The sequence below is a fragment of the Corylus avellana genome, chromosome 4, assembly GCF_965113065.1.
Source record: "Corylus avellana chromosome 4, dhCorAvel1.hap1.2, whole genome shotgun sequence".
Classification (NCBI taxonomy): domain Eukaryota; kingdom Viridiplantae; phylum Streptophyta; class Magnoliopsida; order Fagales; family Betulaceae; genus Corylus; species Corylus avellana.
In genome coordinates, this window is record NC_142493.1 from 4,021,746 (window position 1) to 4,042,798 (window position 21,053).

At 35.4% G+C, this 21,053-nt stretch overlaps 1 protein-coding gene across 2 annotated transcripts; it reads left to right on the plus strand.

The window, feature by feature from the left end:
* The first annotated feature begins 11,623 nt into the window (after positions 1 to 11,623).
* Positions 11,624 to 19,552, plus strand: LOC132177713 (Xanthine/uracil permease family protein). Of its 2 annotated transcripts, none has more exons than XM_059590147.2 (14): positions 11,624 to 11,729; positions 12,293 to 12,390; positions 12,486 to 12,662; positions 12,870 to 12,970; positions 13,072 to 13,147; positions 13,714 to 13,773; positions 14,249 to 14,433; positions 15,453 to 15,549; positions 15,932 to 16,018; positions 16,127 to 16,185; positions 17,032 to 17,123; positions 17,304 to 17,381; positions 18,845 to 19,005; positions 19,094 to 19,552. In XM_059590147.2, exons 1-14 carry the CDS (start codon positions 11,624 to 11,626, stop codon positions 19,310 to 19,312), a joined length of 1,596 nt encoding a protein of 531 aa, XP_059446130.2. In that variant the 3' UTR covers positions 19,313 to 19,552. The 2 variants fall into 2 exon arrangements, with proteins under 2 accessions (XP_059446130.2, XP_059446132.2); XM_059590149.2 differs by having other exon boundaries at positions 18,911 to 19,005.
* The last annotated feature ends 1,501 nt before the right edge of the window (positions 19,553 to 21,053 follow it).

The window sequence follows — 21,053 nt, forward strand, 5'->3', positions numbered from 1 at the left end:
TTTTACTTAGAGAAGTGCTAGAGAGCCAAACAAATGTACCCAAAAAAATTTTCAGACTAACGTGGCAGACAGGGGAGAGATAATTGTATTTTTTTAAAAAAAATTTAAAAATCATTGCCACGTCAGTTTAAAAATTTTTCTGGGTTCATTTGTTTGGCTTCCTAATACTTCTCTTTTACTTTTTGATTGTAATGTGATATAAATGTCAAAGTACTTTTGTTTGATTTGTGAGTGTTTATGTGTTGAGTTGTTTGTTGAGTTTTTTTTTTTTTTTTTAGCAAAAAAGTTGACATAGACTCATAAAAAGTATTAACAAACGAGCCTCACATTTTTATTTCATAATGTTGACGTGATAGCATAAACTAATCCTTAGATTCAAAAAAAAAAAAAAAAAAAAAGGTCCAAATGTTGGTTGAGGTCAACATTATGTTATAATTATGAGATAAAATGGTAGCTTATAGCATTTCTCAATCAAAGTTGTTTATAGTAGGAATGTATATATTTTGTTAACTACTAATAAGATTACACCGACCTAAATGAAGGTTAAACGGCCAAAAATGGTATTTCTTTTACCTAAATTTTTTTAAACCAACTCATTGCTAATTGCTTAGATTAAACAGTGATGTTAGAAGTTACATTTTTATTCTACAACTATCTTATAATAATGTCGTGTCAATTCCAATCGAACCTTTAGATTTATTATTTTTTAACATAGATTGATCAAAGGGTCAGTTGTGATTGCCACATCAATATTTTGAAATATTTGTACGATAAAAATGTAATTTTTAACATTACGAAATAAAAGAAAAATTTGCTAAGAATGCTCTTTGGTTTTTCCCCTCTCGCTCAATAGTAGGGGTGTCAAAAATTATTGGGGAACCGGAATCAGAATCGAAAAACCAGGAAACCAGGGACCTGGTTCCGGTACCCGGTTTTTACTGGATATATATATATATATATATATATATATATATAAACCAAGAACCGGGTACACCGGTTCTAGTCCCTGGTTTTGGCAAAAGCCGGAAAACCGGAGCGAGATGACACCCCTACTCAATAGGCAGATCATACTGGGTGTCCAGTGGGCCTTAATGGGCTCCATTACTAGGCTTCAAGTGGAAGGAATTTTAAGACCAGAAAAAAAGGTTGAGGAACTTTTGGGCCTATCAGACTTGCTTCGAAGCTAAAAGGTTTACCATAGGTTGGGCTTAAGAACAGATAGGTTGGCGCCCCCCCCCCCCCCCTTCTCTTTCTATAGGAAAGACTTCGGAATTCTTCTGGGGTTTTGGGGAATTTAACTTTTAGATCTCAGTTTTTTAGCTTGACCAATTCAAAGACTTGATTTTAAGAAGATTTTATTTTTTTATTTTTTTTATTTTAAGAAGATTTTTAATATACCACTTTTGTCAATTTTTTCCTCAAAAAAAAAAAAAATGACATCAAAATATTATTATGATCTTCCTATTAAAAATAAAAAATAAAATAAAAGATGGGGGTGACCGTGAGCCATCCCTTTTGGGAGTGGCCACGAGCGACACCTTTGTTAGGGGGCAACCAATTTGGTTAAAGAGCGGTTATCTTTTTGTTCTTTAATAGGAAAGCCATAATAGTTTTTTCTAACGTTATGTTTTGTTATTTATTTGCAAGAAAAATGTACAGAAGTCTTAGATTTAAAATCTTCATAAACTAGGGTCTAAAAGATAAATTCGAATAAAGAAAAAAAAAAAAGAAGGGAAAATTCCGATTTTTTTTTTTGATTTATAACAATAAAAAACAGTTGAGCTATATGCATCCAGTACATGTGAAAGAGGACATAGAGCAATTAATTAATTACATTTCTAATGTTAAAAATGCAAGCAAAATAGTATCTTTAAAGGTCAATTGTTGTATTAAAGAAGTGAATGACCTAGAGGAATTATTGTTCACCAATATAATCCAACTAATGGAGTAAAGCAAGGGTTTGGTGCACCTTCCTTTGGACTTCAACTTCCAAGAAACACACACCCACACACACAAGTATTTAATGACTAAAATGAATCACATACCAAAAACAGAGAAATGAAGCATACAGCCTCTGATATTAATATATTATAATAACCCAATGGTAGACTGAATTTCTGGACCATTTGAGAGAGCTTTGATGCCCATAGATGTACCACAGAATTTGACATTTATTCCTTTTCAAAATAGAAAATATGGTGAAAGTTTTAAAAAAAAAAATAATAATAATTAATTATGAGTTGAACTTTTAAAATTATGGAGGCAGGGAATAAGAAAATAGGAAAGTTTTAACAAACACGACCCGGGAGAGCAACTTTTGCTAAAATTGTAACGCCCTGGCTTTACCAGGCAAGCCGTAAGTGAAATTATTTAAATTCTCGCGTGACACTACTACTTTTCACTTACTAAGTAACACAACGAAAAACAAGTAATAAAATTTTCTTTTCCTTCTTTCATTGTGCAAGAGGGAGAATTTAGATAGTTCCACTTACGGCTTGTCTAGTAAAGCTGGGACGCTACAAAAACTAAGTCGTTAAATTTGATTGTAAGTTAATAGAGAGACTTAGAGTCTGATTGTTGAAATTAGAAACTTTGGAGCTATATTGAATCATACGAAACCTATTTACTAAATTTAATTTCTCTTTTTTATTTATGAATGATTTGAAAATAGGTGGCTTTGAAATTTTTTACCTCCAAAAAAAAAAAAAAATCAGTTGTATAATTGTATTATTTTAAATTTAATTTCGGCAACATCTGAATATTGAAATGAGTAGATGCTAATAGGCCAACAACTTATGTGGAGTTGTTCCTCTAGTTAGCGACCTTGTAATTGGTGAATAGATTAAAAAAATAAGGACAATTTTCTATTTAAAATTAATTAATTTTTAATGAATAATACCTTCAAGAGACATTTTGGAGTACACGATATGACAAAAATGTTATGATGTTATGTGCAAATAATAATTAAATTACAATTATGAAATACTCTATGTACATATATACTTTTTTTTTTTTTTTTTTTAAATTTTTATTAAAGATGATGTTGTTTGCAAGCAAGAATTATAATATATTATTAACATCAGTGGTGGTGGTTCAGTGTTCTCAAGAAAATTCTTAAGTAACTAGGCATATAATAGAGTGAGAGTTCGACTACCGAAATAAAAATCATCAATCCTATAAGTCAAACTTCAAGGAGCGCCTACGGTTCCACCATCTAGGCGCCTCCCGTAAATTATAATTGCTCTCATCTGCTTGCCTTTTTGTTTAAAAAAAAAAAAAAAAAATTATTTATTCACAAGGTAATAGATATTGTAGGAGGGTGTTTAGATGCATAGCCTTATGTAATTTTATTAGAGAAACCCATTTGAAAATTTAGAAGAATATATAGAAACATTATGTTATTATTGTCAACTATCCTTCCATCTTATCTAAACTGTAGATAAAACCTCCCAAAACGACCCCACACCCTATTATGCATCATATTTTTTTTTTGGGAAAAATATAAAAAAGCCCCCCAAACTACCAGCCGTTTGCGATTTAGCCCCCTGATGTTCCAAAAGTTAGGGGTGAAATTTAAAACCGCCTAACCGCAACCGCTAACCGCTAACCGTTATAACCGTTAACCGCTAACCGCCTAACCGCCTAACCGCTTTGAAAGCGGTTAGTAAAAACCGCTAACCGCCTAGGCGGTTGCGGTTAGCGGTTAGTAGGTTTTGGAAATCCGCTAACCGCTAACCGCTACCCGCTAACCGCTTTTTTTTTAAATATAATATATATTTATATATTATATATATATAATAACAATAAGTTGTGAGTTTATGAACTTTTTTTGGTTGATTGAAATGAGCCTCAAGCTTCAAGTTTAACCATATATGTTGGTTTTTTTGGTTGCTTGTGAGTTTATGAATTTGTTTGTGTTTTATTTTATTTCTATGTGTGAGTTTATGAACTTGCTTGTGAGTTTATGTATAAGACTACAAATGAAGTGATGATTTTGTTGTAATTTTATTTGTATATTATATGATGTGTAGATTTGTAGAAGGTGGCCAACAAGATTTTGGTATATAGCAATTTTTAATGCTAAAATGGCCATGGAAAGGGAAAAAAAAAAATGTTTAAAATGAGAAAAAAAAATGTTTAAAGTGAGCCCAAAACCGGCCCAAACCCGGTCCAAACCCGGCCCAAAATCGGTCCAAAGAAAAAAGCCCAAAAAAGCCCCAAAAAAGCGGTTAGAAAAAAAGCGGTTATTCCAAAGCGGTTAACCGCTAACCGGGCGGTTAACCGCCTAGGCGGTTAACCGCTACCCGGTTAGCGGAGGCGGTTAGTAAAATTTACTAACCGCCTAGGCGGTTGCGGTTAGCGGTTTTAGCCACTAACCGCTAACCGCAACCGCTATTTCACCCCTACCAAAAGTCATAAAGTAGCCCCCCAAACTACCAAAATGTTGCATTTTGGCCACTTCGTTAGTCAAAACCGTTAGTCTGGACGGAAACCTCGAAACGACGCCGTTTTATTAGGGTTAAGTTACGAAATCGCCCTTATGGCATTTTTTTTTTTTTTTTTTTTTTTTTTTTTTTTTTTTTTTAAGCTGGAGCAAAACGGCGCCGTTTTGCTTATGGTTAGGGAACCCTAAGCAAAACGGCGCCGTTTTGCTTATGGTTAGGGAACCCTAAGCAAAACGGCGCCGTTTTGCTTAGGTTAATAGGTAACATTTTCGGTTTAGGCCTCCTTCTCCTTCACGCTCACGCTCACGCAGGTCCCCTCTCACCTGTTCCCCTGGTTCACCCAGCCCCCCGCCCGATTGTCGGCTTCCCCGTTCACGCAGCCCCCCCGCACGGTGCGCCGCCCGATCGTAGCCTCCCCCGGTCACGCAGCCCCCCTCGCACGCTGCGCCGCCCGATCGTAGCCATCCCCCGGTCACGCAGCCCCCCTCGCACGTTGCGCCGCCCGATCGTAGCCATCCCCCGGTCACGCAGCCCCCACCCAGCCCCGCGCACGGTTCCGGCCGGTCGTCGCAGTCCCTTCACGCAGCCCCCCGTTCACGCATCCGGTCCCGTCATCCCGAAGGTAGCCCACTTTCCCGATTGAGTTTTTCCTATGGGTTTGGTTGTTTTGTTGAAGATTTTGTGGAGAATGGGTTTGGTTTGTTTGTGGATCTCTGCATACGACAATACATTTGGCTAGGTAATTTTTTTTAAACCTTACATCCTTCCCCTTCTTCAAATTGTTCTCCCTAATTGCTTCTCTAAACACTTTGATTGAGGGAAATAGCTGCCCATTACTCAACTATGGATTCGACATGTCAGTCGGTTGAAACTTTGTTCGCCTAGTAACAAATCTGGAAACAGATGAAACCTCATTCTCCTCGTCACTTCTAGGAGGGGATACAAGAATGTCACTTCTAGCCATGTCAGAGTTTGCCTCATCACCATCAACCTCATCACCATAGCACTGACCCCTTCCACTACCTTTTTTAGCTACCCTTGCATTTGCATTTTCATTATCATCCTCCGCCGCCTCATCACTCTCCCCCTCCTCATCATTATCCTCATCCCCCTCCTCATCATTATCCTCATCACCATCCTCACCCTCATTACCCTCCCCATCACCCTCGTCATTACCCTCAACACCACCCTCCTCAACATTTCCTCCTGCCGTGGATGGCCCAGGTAGATTGCTATCTTCATCAAACAAGTCCGGTTCGAATACTTCTTCCCAATAAGGATCATCTCGATCAATCCTACTATTTTCACAATGTTCACCATCACCATCATCATTATCGTCTTCATCTTCATTGTCATTAACTGCAGGCTCATCAAATGAAACAAGATACAACTCAATAACCGGTACCCCTTTATGTGCAGCAACCATTTCCAAGACGTTATGATCCGATGAAATTAATTTCAAACCCCTTGAAGAGTACAACCTGGTTGTAAGTAATACACTAGATCCCCTGACTTGTATCCATAGTTTTTTACTATACCCTCAATCTCAAAAAATGACAACTTGTCCTCATCGTACGTCTCATCATGCACATCTACCTCACCCCCCACATATGTGCACGTAAACCCCCTATTAATCTTACCACCGTAATGCACCTCAAACACAAGATCTCGTATAGTCATCCTAAACAATAAAAGAAGTAAAGAAAATTACCAACTCAATAAAATATTAAAAAAAAAAATTTACTAATAGAAATTCAAGTTTATGTAAATATCAACTACTATTAAGTACAATTTAACTTTAACTAATTTAAAGTCACTTCACAGGAAAAATAAAAATAATAATAATAATTAACGTTAAATTGTACAAGGCATGCAATCTAAAGTAAGGGAACATATCGGAAACAAATCTAGACACTATATGGTCATTAATTATGCACACCCAATTATAAAGGCACATGAAGCTTCATATGATCATATGAGTATTTTATATGACATTATTATATATGGCCACGTCACCCATTGCGGATGGAGGTTGGAAATAGTGATCGGATGTAGGGTTACTCGACACTATAAAATTATCATGATTGTATATGTGCGATAAAAAAATAATTCAAGAATATATATTTACGTTACTAGAGTAAAAATGAAGTAAGTGCTATACATATTCTTTTTTCCAATCTAACTTTATTTATGTTACAAAATGACCACACAATTTTGTAACTTTAACTGATTTTTTTTTTCCAATAAATAAATATGCAAGCTTCCCTTACACAAATTAAAAATTAAAAAATTTTCATCCTTGTCAACTTCGACATTCTCAAACACGTGCAACATACAAGTAGCAACAAAATACCACCAAAGTGAGACATATTCCTATCTTTGTCCTCTCCCATGCATGCATGATGCATATAATTAAGGAGAGATAAAATGAAAAGAAAAAAAAAAGAAAAAAGAAGAACAAGAGAAGAAAATACTAATATTTGAATATTGAAACTCTCACATCATAAGGGAGAAAAACGTGTATATTTGGATACCCCTTTTGGAGCTAGTCAAGCATGGCCTCAGGATGCAACTAATTCGTTGACATTTGTGTTTTGTGTTTAACCCTAGACATTTTCACTTTCTTTTTAACTTAACTTATTCCAAAATTTTTGCGAAAGAGTGGTTATATTCCAAACTTTTTAATGCCTACTTTCTATTGGAGTTCATTTAAGAATTTGCAAGCCAAAGATGTGTTTTTTAAAAAAATAGTTGAAAGTTCCTCATTTGGGAGTGCATTTTAAATAAAATGGTGTTATGTAGCATACAAAAATCATAATTCGACACCCAAGCCGTAGGTTGAAAGAAGCAAGGTGGGTGCTCTACATTTGGACAATTTCATTTCTTTTTTGTTAAGTTTCGGTCACCTTATGATGTATTGCTTGTCATGGTTTGTTCAGATTTTTCTTCTTTCTCTTCCTTTACAGCAGGCAATAAAGGGGACCACATGTGACATGCATTACAACAAGGGGGACCACAGAACAAAGGGAAGGCAGAATGCAAAATTTTAAACCAACCCATCCGACAATAAGCAGACAATATACACAGCAACCAATAACTTTCAATTTTTAACCAAAAAAAAAATTTATACTAAAAACAACGGTTGTGCTGCAGACAAGGCAAAAATATTCTAAACATAGGGACCCATATCACTTTTGGACACTATAAAGCGAATTCTCCTTCACACTTAATCAGAACATCAATACATATACAAAACAACCAAACCCATTCTCCACAAAATGTTCTGCAAAACAACCAAACCCATTCTCCAGAAAAATCTTCTACAAACAAACCAAACCCATTCTCCACAAAATCTTCAACAAAACAACCAAACCCATAGGAAAAACTCAATCGGGAAAGTGGGCTACCTTCGGGATGACGGGACCGGATGCGTGAACGGGGGGCTGCGTGAAGGGACTGCGACGACCGGCCGGAACCGTGCGCGGGGCTGGGTGGGGGCGGCGTGACCGGGGGATGGCTACGATCGGGCGGCGCAGCGTGCGAGGGGGGCTGTGTGACCGGGGGATGGCTATGATCGGGCGGCGCACCGTGCGGGGGGGCTGCGTGAACGGGGAAGCCGACAATCGGGCGGGGGGCTGGGTGAACCAGGGGAACGGGTGAGAGGGGACCTGCGTGAGCGTGAGCGTGAAGGAGAAGGAGGCCTAAACCGAAAATGTTACCTATTAACCTAAGCAAAACGGCGCCGTTTTGCTTAGGGTTCCCTAACCATAAGCAAAACGGCGCCGTTTTGCTCCAGCTTTAAAAAAAAAAAAAAAAAAAAAAAAAAAAAATGCCATAAGGGCGATTTCGTAACTTAACCCTAATAAAACGGCGTCGTTTCGAGGTTTCCGTCCAGACTAACGGTTTTGACTAACGGAGTGGCCAAAATGCAACATTTTGGTAGTTTGGGGGGCTACTTTATGACTTTTGGAACATCAGGGGGCTAAATCGCAAACGGCTGGTAGTTTGGGGGGCTTTTTTATATTTTTCCCTTTTTTTTAAGCAATCAAATCCAACTATGCATCTTTTATTACCAAAATTTAGGCATCATAAAATTTATGTCCCCTATGTCCCTGCACACTTTTTAGATAATTGAGAAACACTCATTCTATAAGTATGGGTGGCATGATGGGCTACTTTTTGTTTAATTTTAGAGAGAATGAAAAATAAGCTACAATACAAACCCAATTTGACTAGTGGTCACGACCAACAAGCTTGGCAGCGTTGTGTAAGGTGGCGAGCACATCAAGGATGGGACGGAGCTCGGCGGTGAGCACAACAATGAGCATGATTCGAGAGCGAAAGACCGCATGGCATTTTTATAAGAAATGAATATAAAGTTATTATTATTATTATTATTTTTGTTTATGGGAATGAATAGATTTTGGGTCAAGTAATAACAAGAAGAAAGAAAAGAAAAAACAGAGATATTGATAGGGTTTATAAAACTGACAATATAAAGGAATCCCATGATGAAATTTCAAATATTCTTACTCGTGCGAGGGATATGAGTCATATGACTGGTCTGGTATGAGTGGGGATGCTGTTATAAACTGTGAGACCGTACTGACACCACTGATCCAATATCTCACTGACGGTGACCCGATCACTTTCCCAGTCTCCTCTGATAACGTGTCAAAGGGGAAAAAAATAAAAAAGAAAATCTCGAAATTAATTTACTACATAAACATTCCTTTTTTTTTTTTTTTTTTTTGTGTATTTTAGAAGCAATATTGAATTCCTTCCGGAAAATAAATGAAAAAAAAAAAATGAGTGTTCTTTTTTTTGTTTAAGAGGAAAACATTATAGTCACATTCACTCAAAGATAATATGAGTATAAAGCTCTTATAATATAAAGTAAAAAGCTCTAAAATAACTATAGTCGAAGTTACGAGATTATAAACGTCGAAGATGACGTCAAAGATACAATCACCCCAATCTCAAACAAGATCTGTTAACCCATGATTAATCTTCAGATATAACAACAGATCTATTCTAGACAGACTCATTCTAATGGATAGGTAGCTCTTATTTTTCGACCTGGCAGTAAAAAACTCCCATGTCGAAACTCTTCTTCCTCGACCTGAAAGTTAGAATATAAATCTCATCCACAACCTAAGGGTTTAGATCATAAACAAATACCTTACGGATCAATAAGAGAACAGAACCTTATTACAAGCAACAAAACAACAGAAAATATAAAATAAGGAACAAGAAAACAAGGGAATAAGCAAAATGATAAGGAAAATGAGTGCTCTTGGCCTCTGGAATAAACAACAGAAAATTTAAGTCTCTATAAAGAACTGTAATAAAAATTTAAGTCTCTATAAACAAGGGAATAAACAACAGAAAATTTAAGTTTACCTAATAAATAATCTGTAATAAAAATTATAGTGCCTCTAATAGCACTCTTTATTGTAAAAGTGGTGTGATAATTACTCACCCATGGTATGCCAATTAAGTCTCTATAAAGAACTTCGTGCAAAATTATTAATTATATCTTTGGCAAATTGATATCAAACATTCTTAATGAAAATGAAACATAGGATTTTGAATTGATTAATAAATAGGGTTTGTTGAAATTTTTGTTTTTGTTTTTTTTCTCAAAACAAAAACATTAACAAACAACATAAATACAAAACACTCATAAAAACATAAAAAAACAATTTTCACTTTTATGTTCGGTTAGAATACTTTTCAAACAAAAATTACCTCTCAAAATATATTAACAAGCATATTGATGAATTGATTATTATTATTATTATTATTATTATTATTTGAAGAGTAAATTAAAGTGGGACCTAAACCTAATTTAGGGATAAAAAATGTATTTCAGTATAATTTCACTAACAAAAGGGGTTAATAAGCACAATTGTCCTTTGTGGTTGATATTATTGCAGAGTAGGAAACCATGCAATGCATAACAAAGGCTTCCTACTGCATATATATGGAATGGAAACAAACATTATTATGTAGTCAAAAAGTAAGGTAAGTGGCTCACCAATAATTATTAATCACCTTCAATGGCTTTTCTCATGCTTTCTTGCTCCCTCTTCTAGTTGATACCCATATTTTGTATATGGAGGCATTCTCATCCAGTTGTGGATTTAAAAATACGGTGTCGTGTATGACTTTATCGTTAGTACCTTATTCGCTGAACATTGTATTATGCTCCGCTTCAACGGCTTTGGTCCAGTCACTATCAGTACTCATTTTTTTATTGTGATTTTCAAGTTTGTTTGTTGCTGGAGCATGTGTTATTTGAAGCAAATCTATCTCTAGATAGCCCTTATAAATTGTTATTTCTAGTAGTTTCTCTTATTTGAGGTGGTTCACCATAAATGTTAGGTTTCTATTACACTATAAATGATTGTATTGAGGTATTTGTTGGTTGCCCGCCCATATGTTTTTGTTTTTCCCTAATTTGTTGTATTCCACTCCTCTTTTGCTTACCTTGTACTTGCCTATAAAAAATTAAAAGAAAAAAAAAAAAAAAGTCTCTCTGGATGGCAAATTCAAAAAAAATAAAAATAAAAAATTCGGGGGTTAATTAAAAAAAGAAAAGAAAAGAAAACCATGAGATTTGCAGCCCCTTTTACATCATTCAATTTCCATTGAAAAGTTTTACCAGCTTTAGATTAAACAGACAAGTTTGGAAAAAACTCGGGTAAAAGCAAAAAGAAAAAAAGATGAAAAAAAGAAAACGAAGCAACGCGGATTCCATGTCTGGTCTCCAAATATTTGACGCCCAACAACAACAAAACCAAAGCAGGAAGAGAGATTGAGAGGAGGGTGTCATTTTCGCATATAGAGTCAAGAGCGTCATCATGTATAATGGGTCGCAGTTGGTAGCTTTCCGAAGAAAAACCATGATTGATTATCTTCCTCTCTCTCTCTCTCTCTGTCTCTGTCTCTGTCTCTCTCTCTGTAGCTACAGCTAGCTGTGCCCAAAATAAAAGCCAAAAATATAATTCAAACACCATATTCACAACCACGCAGCCTAACCCGCCTGTGGTATACTTTTTACCCTCTCCATTACTACATCATCACGCCTAGACACAAGGGAGACAAGCGCACACGCACGCTAAACAGAATCTCAGGACAGAGAGAGAGAGAGAGAGAGAGAGAGAGAGAGAGAAATGGCTGTAGGAGGAGGAGGAGGAGGAGGTAATGAGTTTCAGCCACACCCAGTGAAGGAACAGCTTCCGGGCATCGATTTCTGTGTCTCAAGCTCTCCCGCTTGGCGTAATTCTCTCTTTCTCTTTCTCTGTTTTTGCATTTCTTCCATGCTCTGTTTTTTGTTTGCTTCTGTCAACTTCTCTCTTGGCCACTCTGTTGTCCTTTTACTCTTTTTCTTTTTTTTTTTCTGCGACCCAATATCGCTTTCTCACTCTCCGTTTCACCGTTCATGGCTTTTCGCGCGCCTTATTCTTTCCTGGTATCTGTCCTGTTTGGTTCCCGAGAAAACTGATGGGTGCTGAGGTTGGTAAGAGAAAGAAACAGATAAAAAAATTCTGAACGTTTGCTTTCTAAAATGCTTGGTCGCCACTTCCCACGTCGAATCCTACATTTTTTTTCTTCGTATTTTTCTATTCCTAAAAATAGACAATCCATTAGAACTAAACCGTATATTTTTTCCAATCTCAGTTTCTTCCTCGAGTCTTCAAATGAAAAATATTCTCCTGCAGTTTCCGAGCAACCAAACAGAGCTTTATATACTCTGATTTTCATTGAGCTTTATATATACTCTGATTTTTATTGAGCTTTATATGCAAAACGATTGCCATAATCGGTTTCATTGTATGCAGCTGAAGCCATACTTCTGGGATTTCAGCACTACTTGGTGATGATTGGAACAGTTGTTATCATCTCAACCATTATTGTCCCTTTAATGGGTGGTGGCAATGTAAGAATTGCCCTCGAATTTCCCACACACCTATTTCTCATTCATTTTCCCTATCTTTTCTACAGATCAAATAACACATTCTATTATTGTTATAGATGGAGAAGGCTGAGGTGATAAACACTTTCCTCTTTGTTGCTGGTATAAACACACTCTTGCAGTCTTTGTTCGGGACTCGGCTTCCGGTGGTGATGGGGGCTTCTTATGCTTTCATAATTCCCATTATATCTATTTCCTTGTCGAGGAGGTTCAATATGTACGTAGATCCCCATCAGGTTGGTTTTCACATTTTGGGATTCCCATTCTCAAGTTCTCAGATTTCTTTGTCGTTCTAGGACAGATTGAGTGGATACTAACAGATAATGCTCGGAAATGCTTTGTTTCTTTGGAAGGATGAGAGAAGAAAAGAGTTCATATAATTTTTTTGGGATATGAATTTTGCATGCTTACGGTATTTCTGATGTGTTTGCGAGTACTTTTAGAGGTTTAGACAAACCATGAGAGCCGTGCAAGGAGCACTCATTCTTTCATCTCTCCTCCAAATGGTTATTGGGTTTTTTGGTTTTTGGAGAATCCTTGCGAGGTAGGGTACTGGAAAAAAGGTTTATTGAATTTGAGGATTATCTTTATTCATTATTCAGTTGTTTTGATTGAGGAGCTAAGTTTCAATGTCCTATGGTCCAGGTTTCTCAGCCCTCTTTCTGCGGTTCCTCTTGTAACTCTAACTGGACTGGGTCTATTTGTGCATGGTTTCCCACAAGTAAAACTGCTCAACTCTTCATTCCGTATTTTTCAATGCACATAATTGTTATACAAGCCACTGCTTCTGGTTTTATATTTTAAACACCCTTATCCTTGCCAAAAGAATGTCGATACTGTTTGGAAAATCTCATTTGGATTTTCTGCCTGATATTTAACAAACTGGAAACTGAGTTTGCTTTCGTTGGTAATACGTTACTAATTAGAAAACAAATCAGAAAAACCTAAAATTGAAATTCTCTGACTAGCTCAAGGTTTATCTAGATTAGTTGACTTCGTTTTGATTTGTCCACTTGGGAATTTTTTACAGCCCAAAAGTGACATTCTCTGAAAGGCCTTAACTAATTCAAGATTTATTTTTATACTGGACATGTCGTTCCTATACTACATATTGGTGTATTCTACACAAGCGTTTATCGTAAATTTATTATGAAAATGACCTTGCTTGTTCATTGATGCTTGTAGCTAGAAAAATGAGTTGAACTTGGACTCCAGAATTGATGATTCATTTGAACATATATTAAATTTCTTATGAAAATGACATTTCTTTTCCATTGATGCTCATAGCTGGCCAATTGCATTGAAGTCGGACTCCCAGAGCTGATTATATTGATTATTTTATCTCAGGTGGGCATCTCCATTAAGCATTCTGTTGCTTTGTCGTCTAAATTTTTCATTAAAATGTTTGATCATTCTTGATATTCTTGGATTCCTAATTGATGGAGAGGAAATTACTATTAAGTCTGCTACTGCTTGGCACTTCTATTTGCGTTCATACTCTGCTTTGGTATTATGATATATAAAATCTAGGGAGGACCATGTAATGGTGCCTATGACAATTTTTAGGTAGGAAGTAGATCAATTGGCTGGATATCACCTCCAGCCTTGCGACCTCATGGTGCACTCTAATGAAGGGAAGGAAACATAGAATCCCTCAACTTTCTTAAATCTGCAAATAGAAAAAGCATGTTGGATTAAGCGCAGATAAATTAGGACACTCTAAATCTTTTTTCCTCTTTCTTCTCCTATTTTGAGACAATTTATTTGAATCTTTTGAGCTATTCTCTTATGTTTAGCTAATGTGATATTTGATTGATTGCAGTACATACCCTCCATGATTAAATCAGACAAAATCATGTTGGGCAGATTTGCAGTGCTACTCTCAGTTGTGATTGTATGGGTATATGCAGTTATTTTGACTGTAGCTGGTGCATATAATAATCGACCTTTAAAAACCCAAATTAGTTGTCGCACCGATCGATCTGGGCTCATTTCTGCCTCCTCTTGGTGAGCTCATTTAGTCATTTGTGACAACTCAGCTGTGATATAATTTATTTCATCTAAGTACTTGTATTCATGTGTTTAACGACTTACAAACCATACTTTTTTACTGTTTTGATTTCTTTGGTATAATATTTTTCTCAAGAAACAATTCTAGTATGTCATGTTCTTCCAGCTGTAATGTGGATCATACACAGTTTTTGGGGAGATCAGAAATACCACATCATCTGGAGTCATAGTTCTGATTATTTTGTCTGCAAAAGAACCCAAATATTTCCATTATGCAAATAAGTAATACTACCACATAAATGCGCACTCTTTTGGAATGTAATATTAGTCTAAGATATTGAACTATATACAGCAAACGATGAACCAGTAACATAATAGTCATCTAAATGATCTTTTATATGTTTTGCTTTGTAATGTTTCCTGGCTATAGAATGGCAGTGATACTGGAAACAAAGAGTTACTTGACATCCTTTGGTGCTTCAAAGGTTTCTTTGCTTGGTGTGTAGGAGCATTACCGTCAATGATAGATCACTTGACCCAAGCAGTTGCAGTTAGTAATGATAGGGGCAGTTTTGGTTTATCCATTTGTAATTTTGGGACTGTGACAGTAATAATTGATCCACTGCTGTATGGCCTAATTTGATGAGCATGTTAACAATTGTATACTAGGCTACTTGAACCCTTGTTTGGTAGTGATCAAATATTTTGATCCACTACCTCTCCAATTTGCTTACTCATACTCCAAAGCTTTAGTTTCAACTTGCATATAACTCCTTTCCAGTATTAGTGCAATCCTAGTTCTCAAAGCTTGTCCAGGTCAAGGTTAAAAGAAGCCTGGATATTCTTGTGAAGAAGCATTAGTTAAAACTGTGTTTATTGAGAATAATGAGTTAGCAAGTTGCTGCTTTGATCATATAAGATTCCAGACACTATGTTCTTGGCCATTGTAAATGATTAATCAAATTTATGCTTCACTTCTTGTCGGAACTCAAATCATTTTACATTGCCATATACAGGATTAGGGTTCCGTATCCATTTCAATGGGGGCGCCCTACATTTAATGCTGGAGATGTTTTTTCAATGATGGGCGCTGCTTTTGTTGCTATTGTAGAGGTTTGATTTATTCAAAGTATTCCTTGATGTGTTTTTCATATAGATAGCAACATGATGATTTGCTTATTCTTGTGATGATAATGAAAAGTGCAACAGAGGTTAAATTATGCATAAATATGATCAGACATGTGTTTAGCAGTAGATTCAGTTTTTGTTATAAAATAAGCTAGACCTGAAGATCTTTACACCAGTCAATATGTGGATTTACTTGTTTAAATTTTTTAATGGGAATACTTTGATAATAATTGTGAAAATGCTTTACTGGAAAACTCATGCTCTGCTCACCTTCCTTCCTTAAAACTTGTGCTATTATGCATATGATGAGAATTCATATTACTTTTTCTGCTTTAATTATAATCTCTTCTTTCTTTTTTTGGGGCAGTCCACAGGTACATTTATTGCTGCATCAAGATATGGGAGTGCCACACATATCCCTCCTTCTGTAATCAGTCGTGGTGTTGGCTGGCTGGTAGCAAATGATACTCTGATGTCTCATTCTTATACTTATTATTGATATGTAGATTTTACACATTAATTGTTCATTCTTGTTAAATTGTTTAATTTTAATAAATTTCAGGGAATAGGCACACTTCTGGATGGCATTTTTGGCACAGGAAGTGGCTCCACTGCATCAGTGTGAGTATTTAACTTCTAAAATTTCTTCATTACTCTTTTTGGAGAATCTTTAGATTAGGACTTCAGCTAGTTCTATTAAGGAAATAAAAAGGGAAAAATACAGTTTACCCTCCTGAAGTTTCAGGTGTTTTTCAATTTTAACCCCAAAGTTCAAAAATTGGCAATCTACCCCCCTGAAGTTTCAAAAATTAGCAATTTAAACCTTCAGTTTAATTTTTCCGTTAAATTGGACGGAAAAATTTTTTAAAAAGCCTAAGGGCAATGATGTAATTTCATATATTTCTGTCTATTTTGACGGAAAAATTAAACGGAAGGTTTGAATTGCCAATTTTTGAAACTTCAGGGGGGTAGATTGCCAATTTTTGAACTTTGGGATTAAAATTGAAAAACCCTTGAAACTTCAGGGGGGTAAACTGCATTTTCCTCAAATAAAAACATTGAATAGTCTCCATGTGAGGCCTTCATGCACATATGTTTTTGGACACCACTTTAACCCAAAAGCACTAGTTTATAGATTTAGATTCAACTATGTTCTATCAATTACTCCTTATGATTAGTACTTGATATGGGATTTCACCACTCACACTCTCACAAGTGTATACTCCAACAAGTTTGACTTTTGCATCACTTAATTATAGTGTATGCACAATCAACTTGTGAAAATTGGATCCATCTATAGCTTTTAATATATCATAATTTTCTGTAGATTGGTTTCAAAGATCTATTGATTATTGGTTTATGATAAATCTTAGTCTGTTAGATATTTCATGATTCTCTCTCTCTCTCTATATATATATATATAAAATGATATGTGATCTAACTGTGCACTATTTATTCGTTTCAAAGTGAAAATGCAGGTCTTTTGGGATTAACCCGGATTGGAAGTAGAAGAGTCATTCAAATATCCGCAGCATTCATGCTCTTCTTCTCTGTTTTAGGTGTGGTATAAATATATTAGTAGTGTAGTTGGTCATTCTTACTCGATGTGTTTTTGAGACATCTCTTCAGTTTAAGCAATAATGGGAAGGGGCTTGGCATTTGTCTTTGATATTGTTCAGAAAATTGGCATATTTAACTTAGTGAGTGGTCTTAATTTTGTCCTTATAATTCATGTCCAGGAAAATTTGGGGCCATCCTTGCTTCTATTCCATTACCAATTGTGGCGGCCTTATACTGTGTTCTCTTTGCCTATGTCGGTATGTATTACATGTCTACGGTGATCATTTTCATTTAAATTTATATTTGGGTTTATGAGAAACTATACTTACCTCCTCAAATTACCACGCAATGTGAACCATCCCTCTAATGTTTCAATTTTTGTAATGTACCATACCAATCTCCCACTCAATTTGTAGTTTCTACACTCCGTTACGATTTTTTGTTAACTCAGACAGAAGCGTTTGTTAACTCAAATGGAAACCACGTCATGTGACCCTCACATGTCATAAAATGTCTTAACATGAGAGGAACATTGCAAATTGCGTGGTGGATTGCGAAGATACATTACAAATTGCATGGTAATTAGAGGGAGTAAGTGTAGCTTCCCCTTTATTTTACTTTTGTCCAAGTAATGTAGTATATGGTCATATTAGATTAAGAAAGTAAGCTTGCATTTTATAGGAGAAATGAGTGATGAAGATGAAAATTTGAGAAATTATGATTTAGTGACCACAAAATGCGGAGAAAGGTATTATGAGATGGATGCATGTGTTAAAATACTAATTTATATGATTAAGCTTACCATTTTCTATGAGCTTAAGCTTTTAAAGCACCTAATTTAAATCATTAATTATGCTAAAAGCTTAAGCTGATAGAAAATGGTTGATTTAATCATTTAATTAATATTCTAATACTCCCTCTTAACAAGTGAAGCCTAATATGTGAATATTTCATTGAAATTGTGGGTAAATTGTAGAGTTAAGGCTCAAACTTAGGACCTTTGCTCCGATATCATGCTAAATTATAATTATTCCAAAAAATTAAGCTGATAGGAAATGCTTAATTTAATCATTTAATTAATATTATAAAATAAGGGTAGAATATGAAACTTGATTTTGCTCATCTTTCCTTTTGGACAAGTTGAATCCTATTGAAACATGAATAATTAAACTATTTATAAAAGACACGTATAATGAAAAACTCTGATGAACATAGTTCACAATCATTAGGGATCTTCCACTTATGAAGTTTCCATCTTTTGTTTGGTTAATCAGCCTGATCATCAGCATCCGTCAAGATTCACTTGCAAGTTTTAGCTATCGTTATATTACAGATTTGGCCATTTTTCTTTCTGCTGGCAGTCTCAATTGCATTTAGACATGTCTAAAACCATGAATCTCAAATTATTCAACTGTGCCAAGCTAATATTAGTCATCTCTCAGCAAAAGTAAAGCTAGTATTTTAGACATAAACACAATGATTCTTCGTTTTCTATTGCAATAAAGAGAAGTCTGCTATGTTCCATAAACAACATTGTTGATTGAGATGGAAATGGTAATGCAACCGATTGATTACTTGAAGAGATGTTACTTAGAGATAAAGAACAAACAACACTAAACATCTTTCTTAAATATTTTGAATATGAGTTATAGTTCTACCGTTTAATTTCTTAAATATATGTTTTTGCACAACATTAAACATCTTCCTTTGGGTTGAGCAGTTTCAGCTGGCCTTGCTCTTCTTCAATTCTGCAACCTAAATAGCTTCAGAACAAAATTCATTATAGGCTTTGCTCTCTTCATGGGCCTTAGCGTGCCTCAGTATTTCAATGAATACCTATTGATATCCAGTCGGGGACCTGTCCACACTCGTGCCACATGGGTGCGTATGTTTACTTTTGTCATTGGCTCATCATTGTTCAATTTTTCATATGGCAATCTGAAATTGTTTTGGTTGGCATTTCTTGCAGTTCAACAACATCGTGCAAGTGATTTTTTCTTCTCCGGCAACCGTGGCTATTATAGTCGCTTTCTTGTTGGATACCACTCTCAGCCGTGGCCACAGCTCTACCCGTCGAGATAGTGGGAGGCATTGGTGGGAGAAGTTCAGGTACTTCAATCAGGACACTAGAAGCGAGGAGTTCTATGCATTGCCTTATAACCTTAATAGGTTCTTTCCTTCATTCTGACTGATTAGTTCTTGCTTGCCATTGTTGACCAGAAATGGAGAAATACTAGTGAACTTGTTAGAATTTGTTATGCCTATGGCATTCTTTGGTTCTATCATAGTCATTGAGTGCAAAATACAAGAGAATCAGAAATTATATAGCAGTATAGCTGAGCATAAGAAACAGACTTGGTGTTGCATACTTGGTTAATCTTGTATATATCTATATATCTTGTTATAGATGAAAAATATGCTATTACAGATCTTGCACAACCAAAGTATTCTTGTTGCTTTCTTTTGTGAGGGAATGGCAATGAAAAATGTGATGCAAAGTGGTGGTGTGAATTCAAACTTTTGAATGGATCACCCACGTATTGCTCTATTATGAAGAATGATCTTAGCTTTCTACCAAATAGAAGAAAAAAAAAAAAGATGAAAAATATTTGGTTTTGAAGTTTAGACATTTTCTCTAATAGGAATTCAGCTGCAAAAATTGGAAAGGAGGGCAAAGCCTAATTTCTTATTCAATGGGCCTCTCTCTCTCAATGAGGGTGAGGTCTGATTTGGAAAGCAATTCAAGATTTTCACCTTAAATGTGAGGGATATTAGAGTCTAGTTATACTATTATGTTCTAGCAAAAAAAAAAAAAAAAAAATCTATTATGTGCCATTTTCAAATATTAGTATAATAAATTTTTATACTAAATATTTAAAAATCGTTCTTCTAGCTTTTTGAGATGTGAAATTGCTAATTGAACTTTCATGTTCAAAACTTTTTTTATTTTTTATTTTCATCTTTCTCCTTTTTTTTTGGACGAATTCAATGTAAAAGGTCTAGTTGGGGGGGTTTTATAAATTAGGTTGCCTTAAACGAAGACCTAATTTGCCTTACCATTGAACAGAACATGGTACTGCACATGTACATCTATAATACAACGGGGAGTTTATAGTCATTTTTTGTACCCTATGGAGCTATTTGCAACTCAATGAAACCCAATGATTAATTTTGCATTTTTTTTTTCCAAATAAAAATACAACAAATTAGTCCTTTCTTTTTTTCTTTGAATTTTTTTCCTTTTGGTTTATAATAAGAATTAATACATGAATTTATATTTTTTAATAATAAAAGAAGGTAAATTTCATCATAGTTCCTTAGGTTTTTGTATGATTTTAATCTTCTTCTTGGGTTTTCAAAATCAGATTTTAGCTCCTTAATTAAGTGTTTTTTTCACTTCACTCCTTTCATCCAAAATTGTTAGTTTTGCCACGTGTCCACACCCCAAGGGGGGGTGGGTGGTGGGGGTTGCAACTGAGGGGTGGCAATAGGAGCAAAGTAAGGAAAGTGTAAGGAGTTAAAATTCTATTTTACACCCCAAGGGGGGTGCAATTGGAAGAATACATAGAATTTTTTTTAAAATTTACAATTTCAAAGAAATTAAGGAAAATTCTTATCCATTGTGGGGGAAAATACTTCGGAAAAAAAAAAAGAAAAAGAAAAAATGATCGTAATCAACAAAGAAAAGTGTTTCTTGGATTCATTTAAATAATGTGGTTGGATGAAAGGGCACTTCAAAGAGTCAAAGAGACATGAACTTAAATGTTGTCACTAACTCTCCAAGTACAACTATAAGGACCTTTCATTTCAGGCCATGGCCATCAAGAGACTCCATGTTTGATCTTTTAAGCAATTAGAGAAGAATTTGGCTTAAGCGCATTTGTTAAAATGACTAACCGTAAAGGGTTTGGACGATCAAGATTTAATAA

What these genes read in the sequence shown, in the direction of transcription:
- LOC132177713 (XM_059590147.2), top strand. Translation starts at nt 11,624, where the DNA reads ATGGCTGTAGGAGGAGGAGGAGGAGGAGGTAATGAGTTTCAGCCACAC. An exon ending in TTTTGGAGAATCCTTGCGAG is followed by an intron (nt 12,971 to 13,071) that starts GTAGGGTACTGG and finishes CCTATGGTCCAG; the next exon opens with GTTTCTCAGCCCTCTTTCTG. An exon ending in TCCACACTCGTGCCACATGG is followed by an intron (nt 19,006 to 19,093) that starts GTGCGTATGTTT and finishes CATTTCTTGCAG; the next exon opens with TTCAACAACATCGTGCAAGT.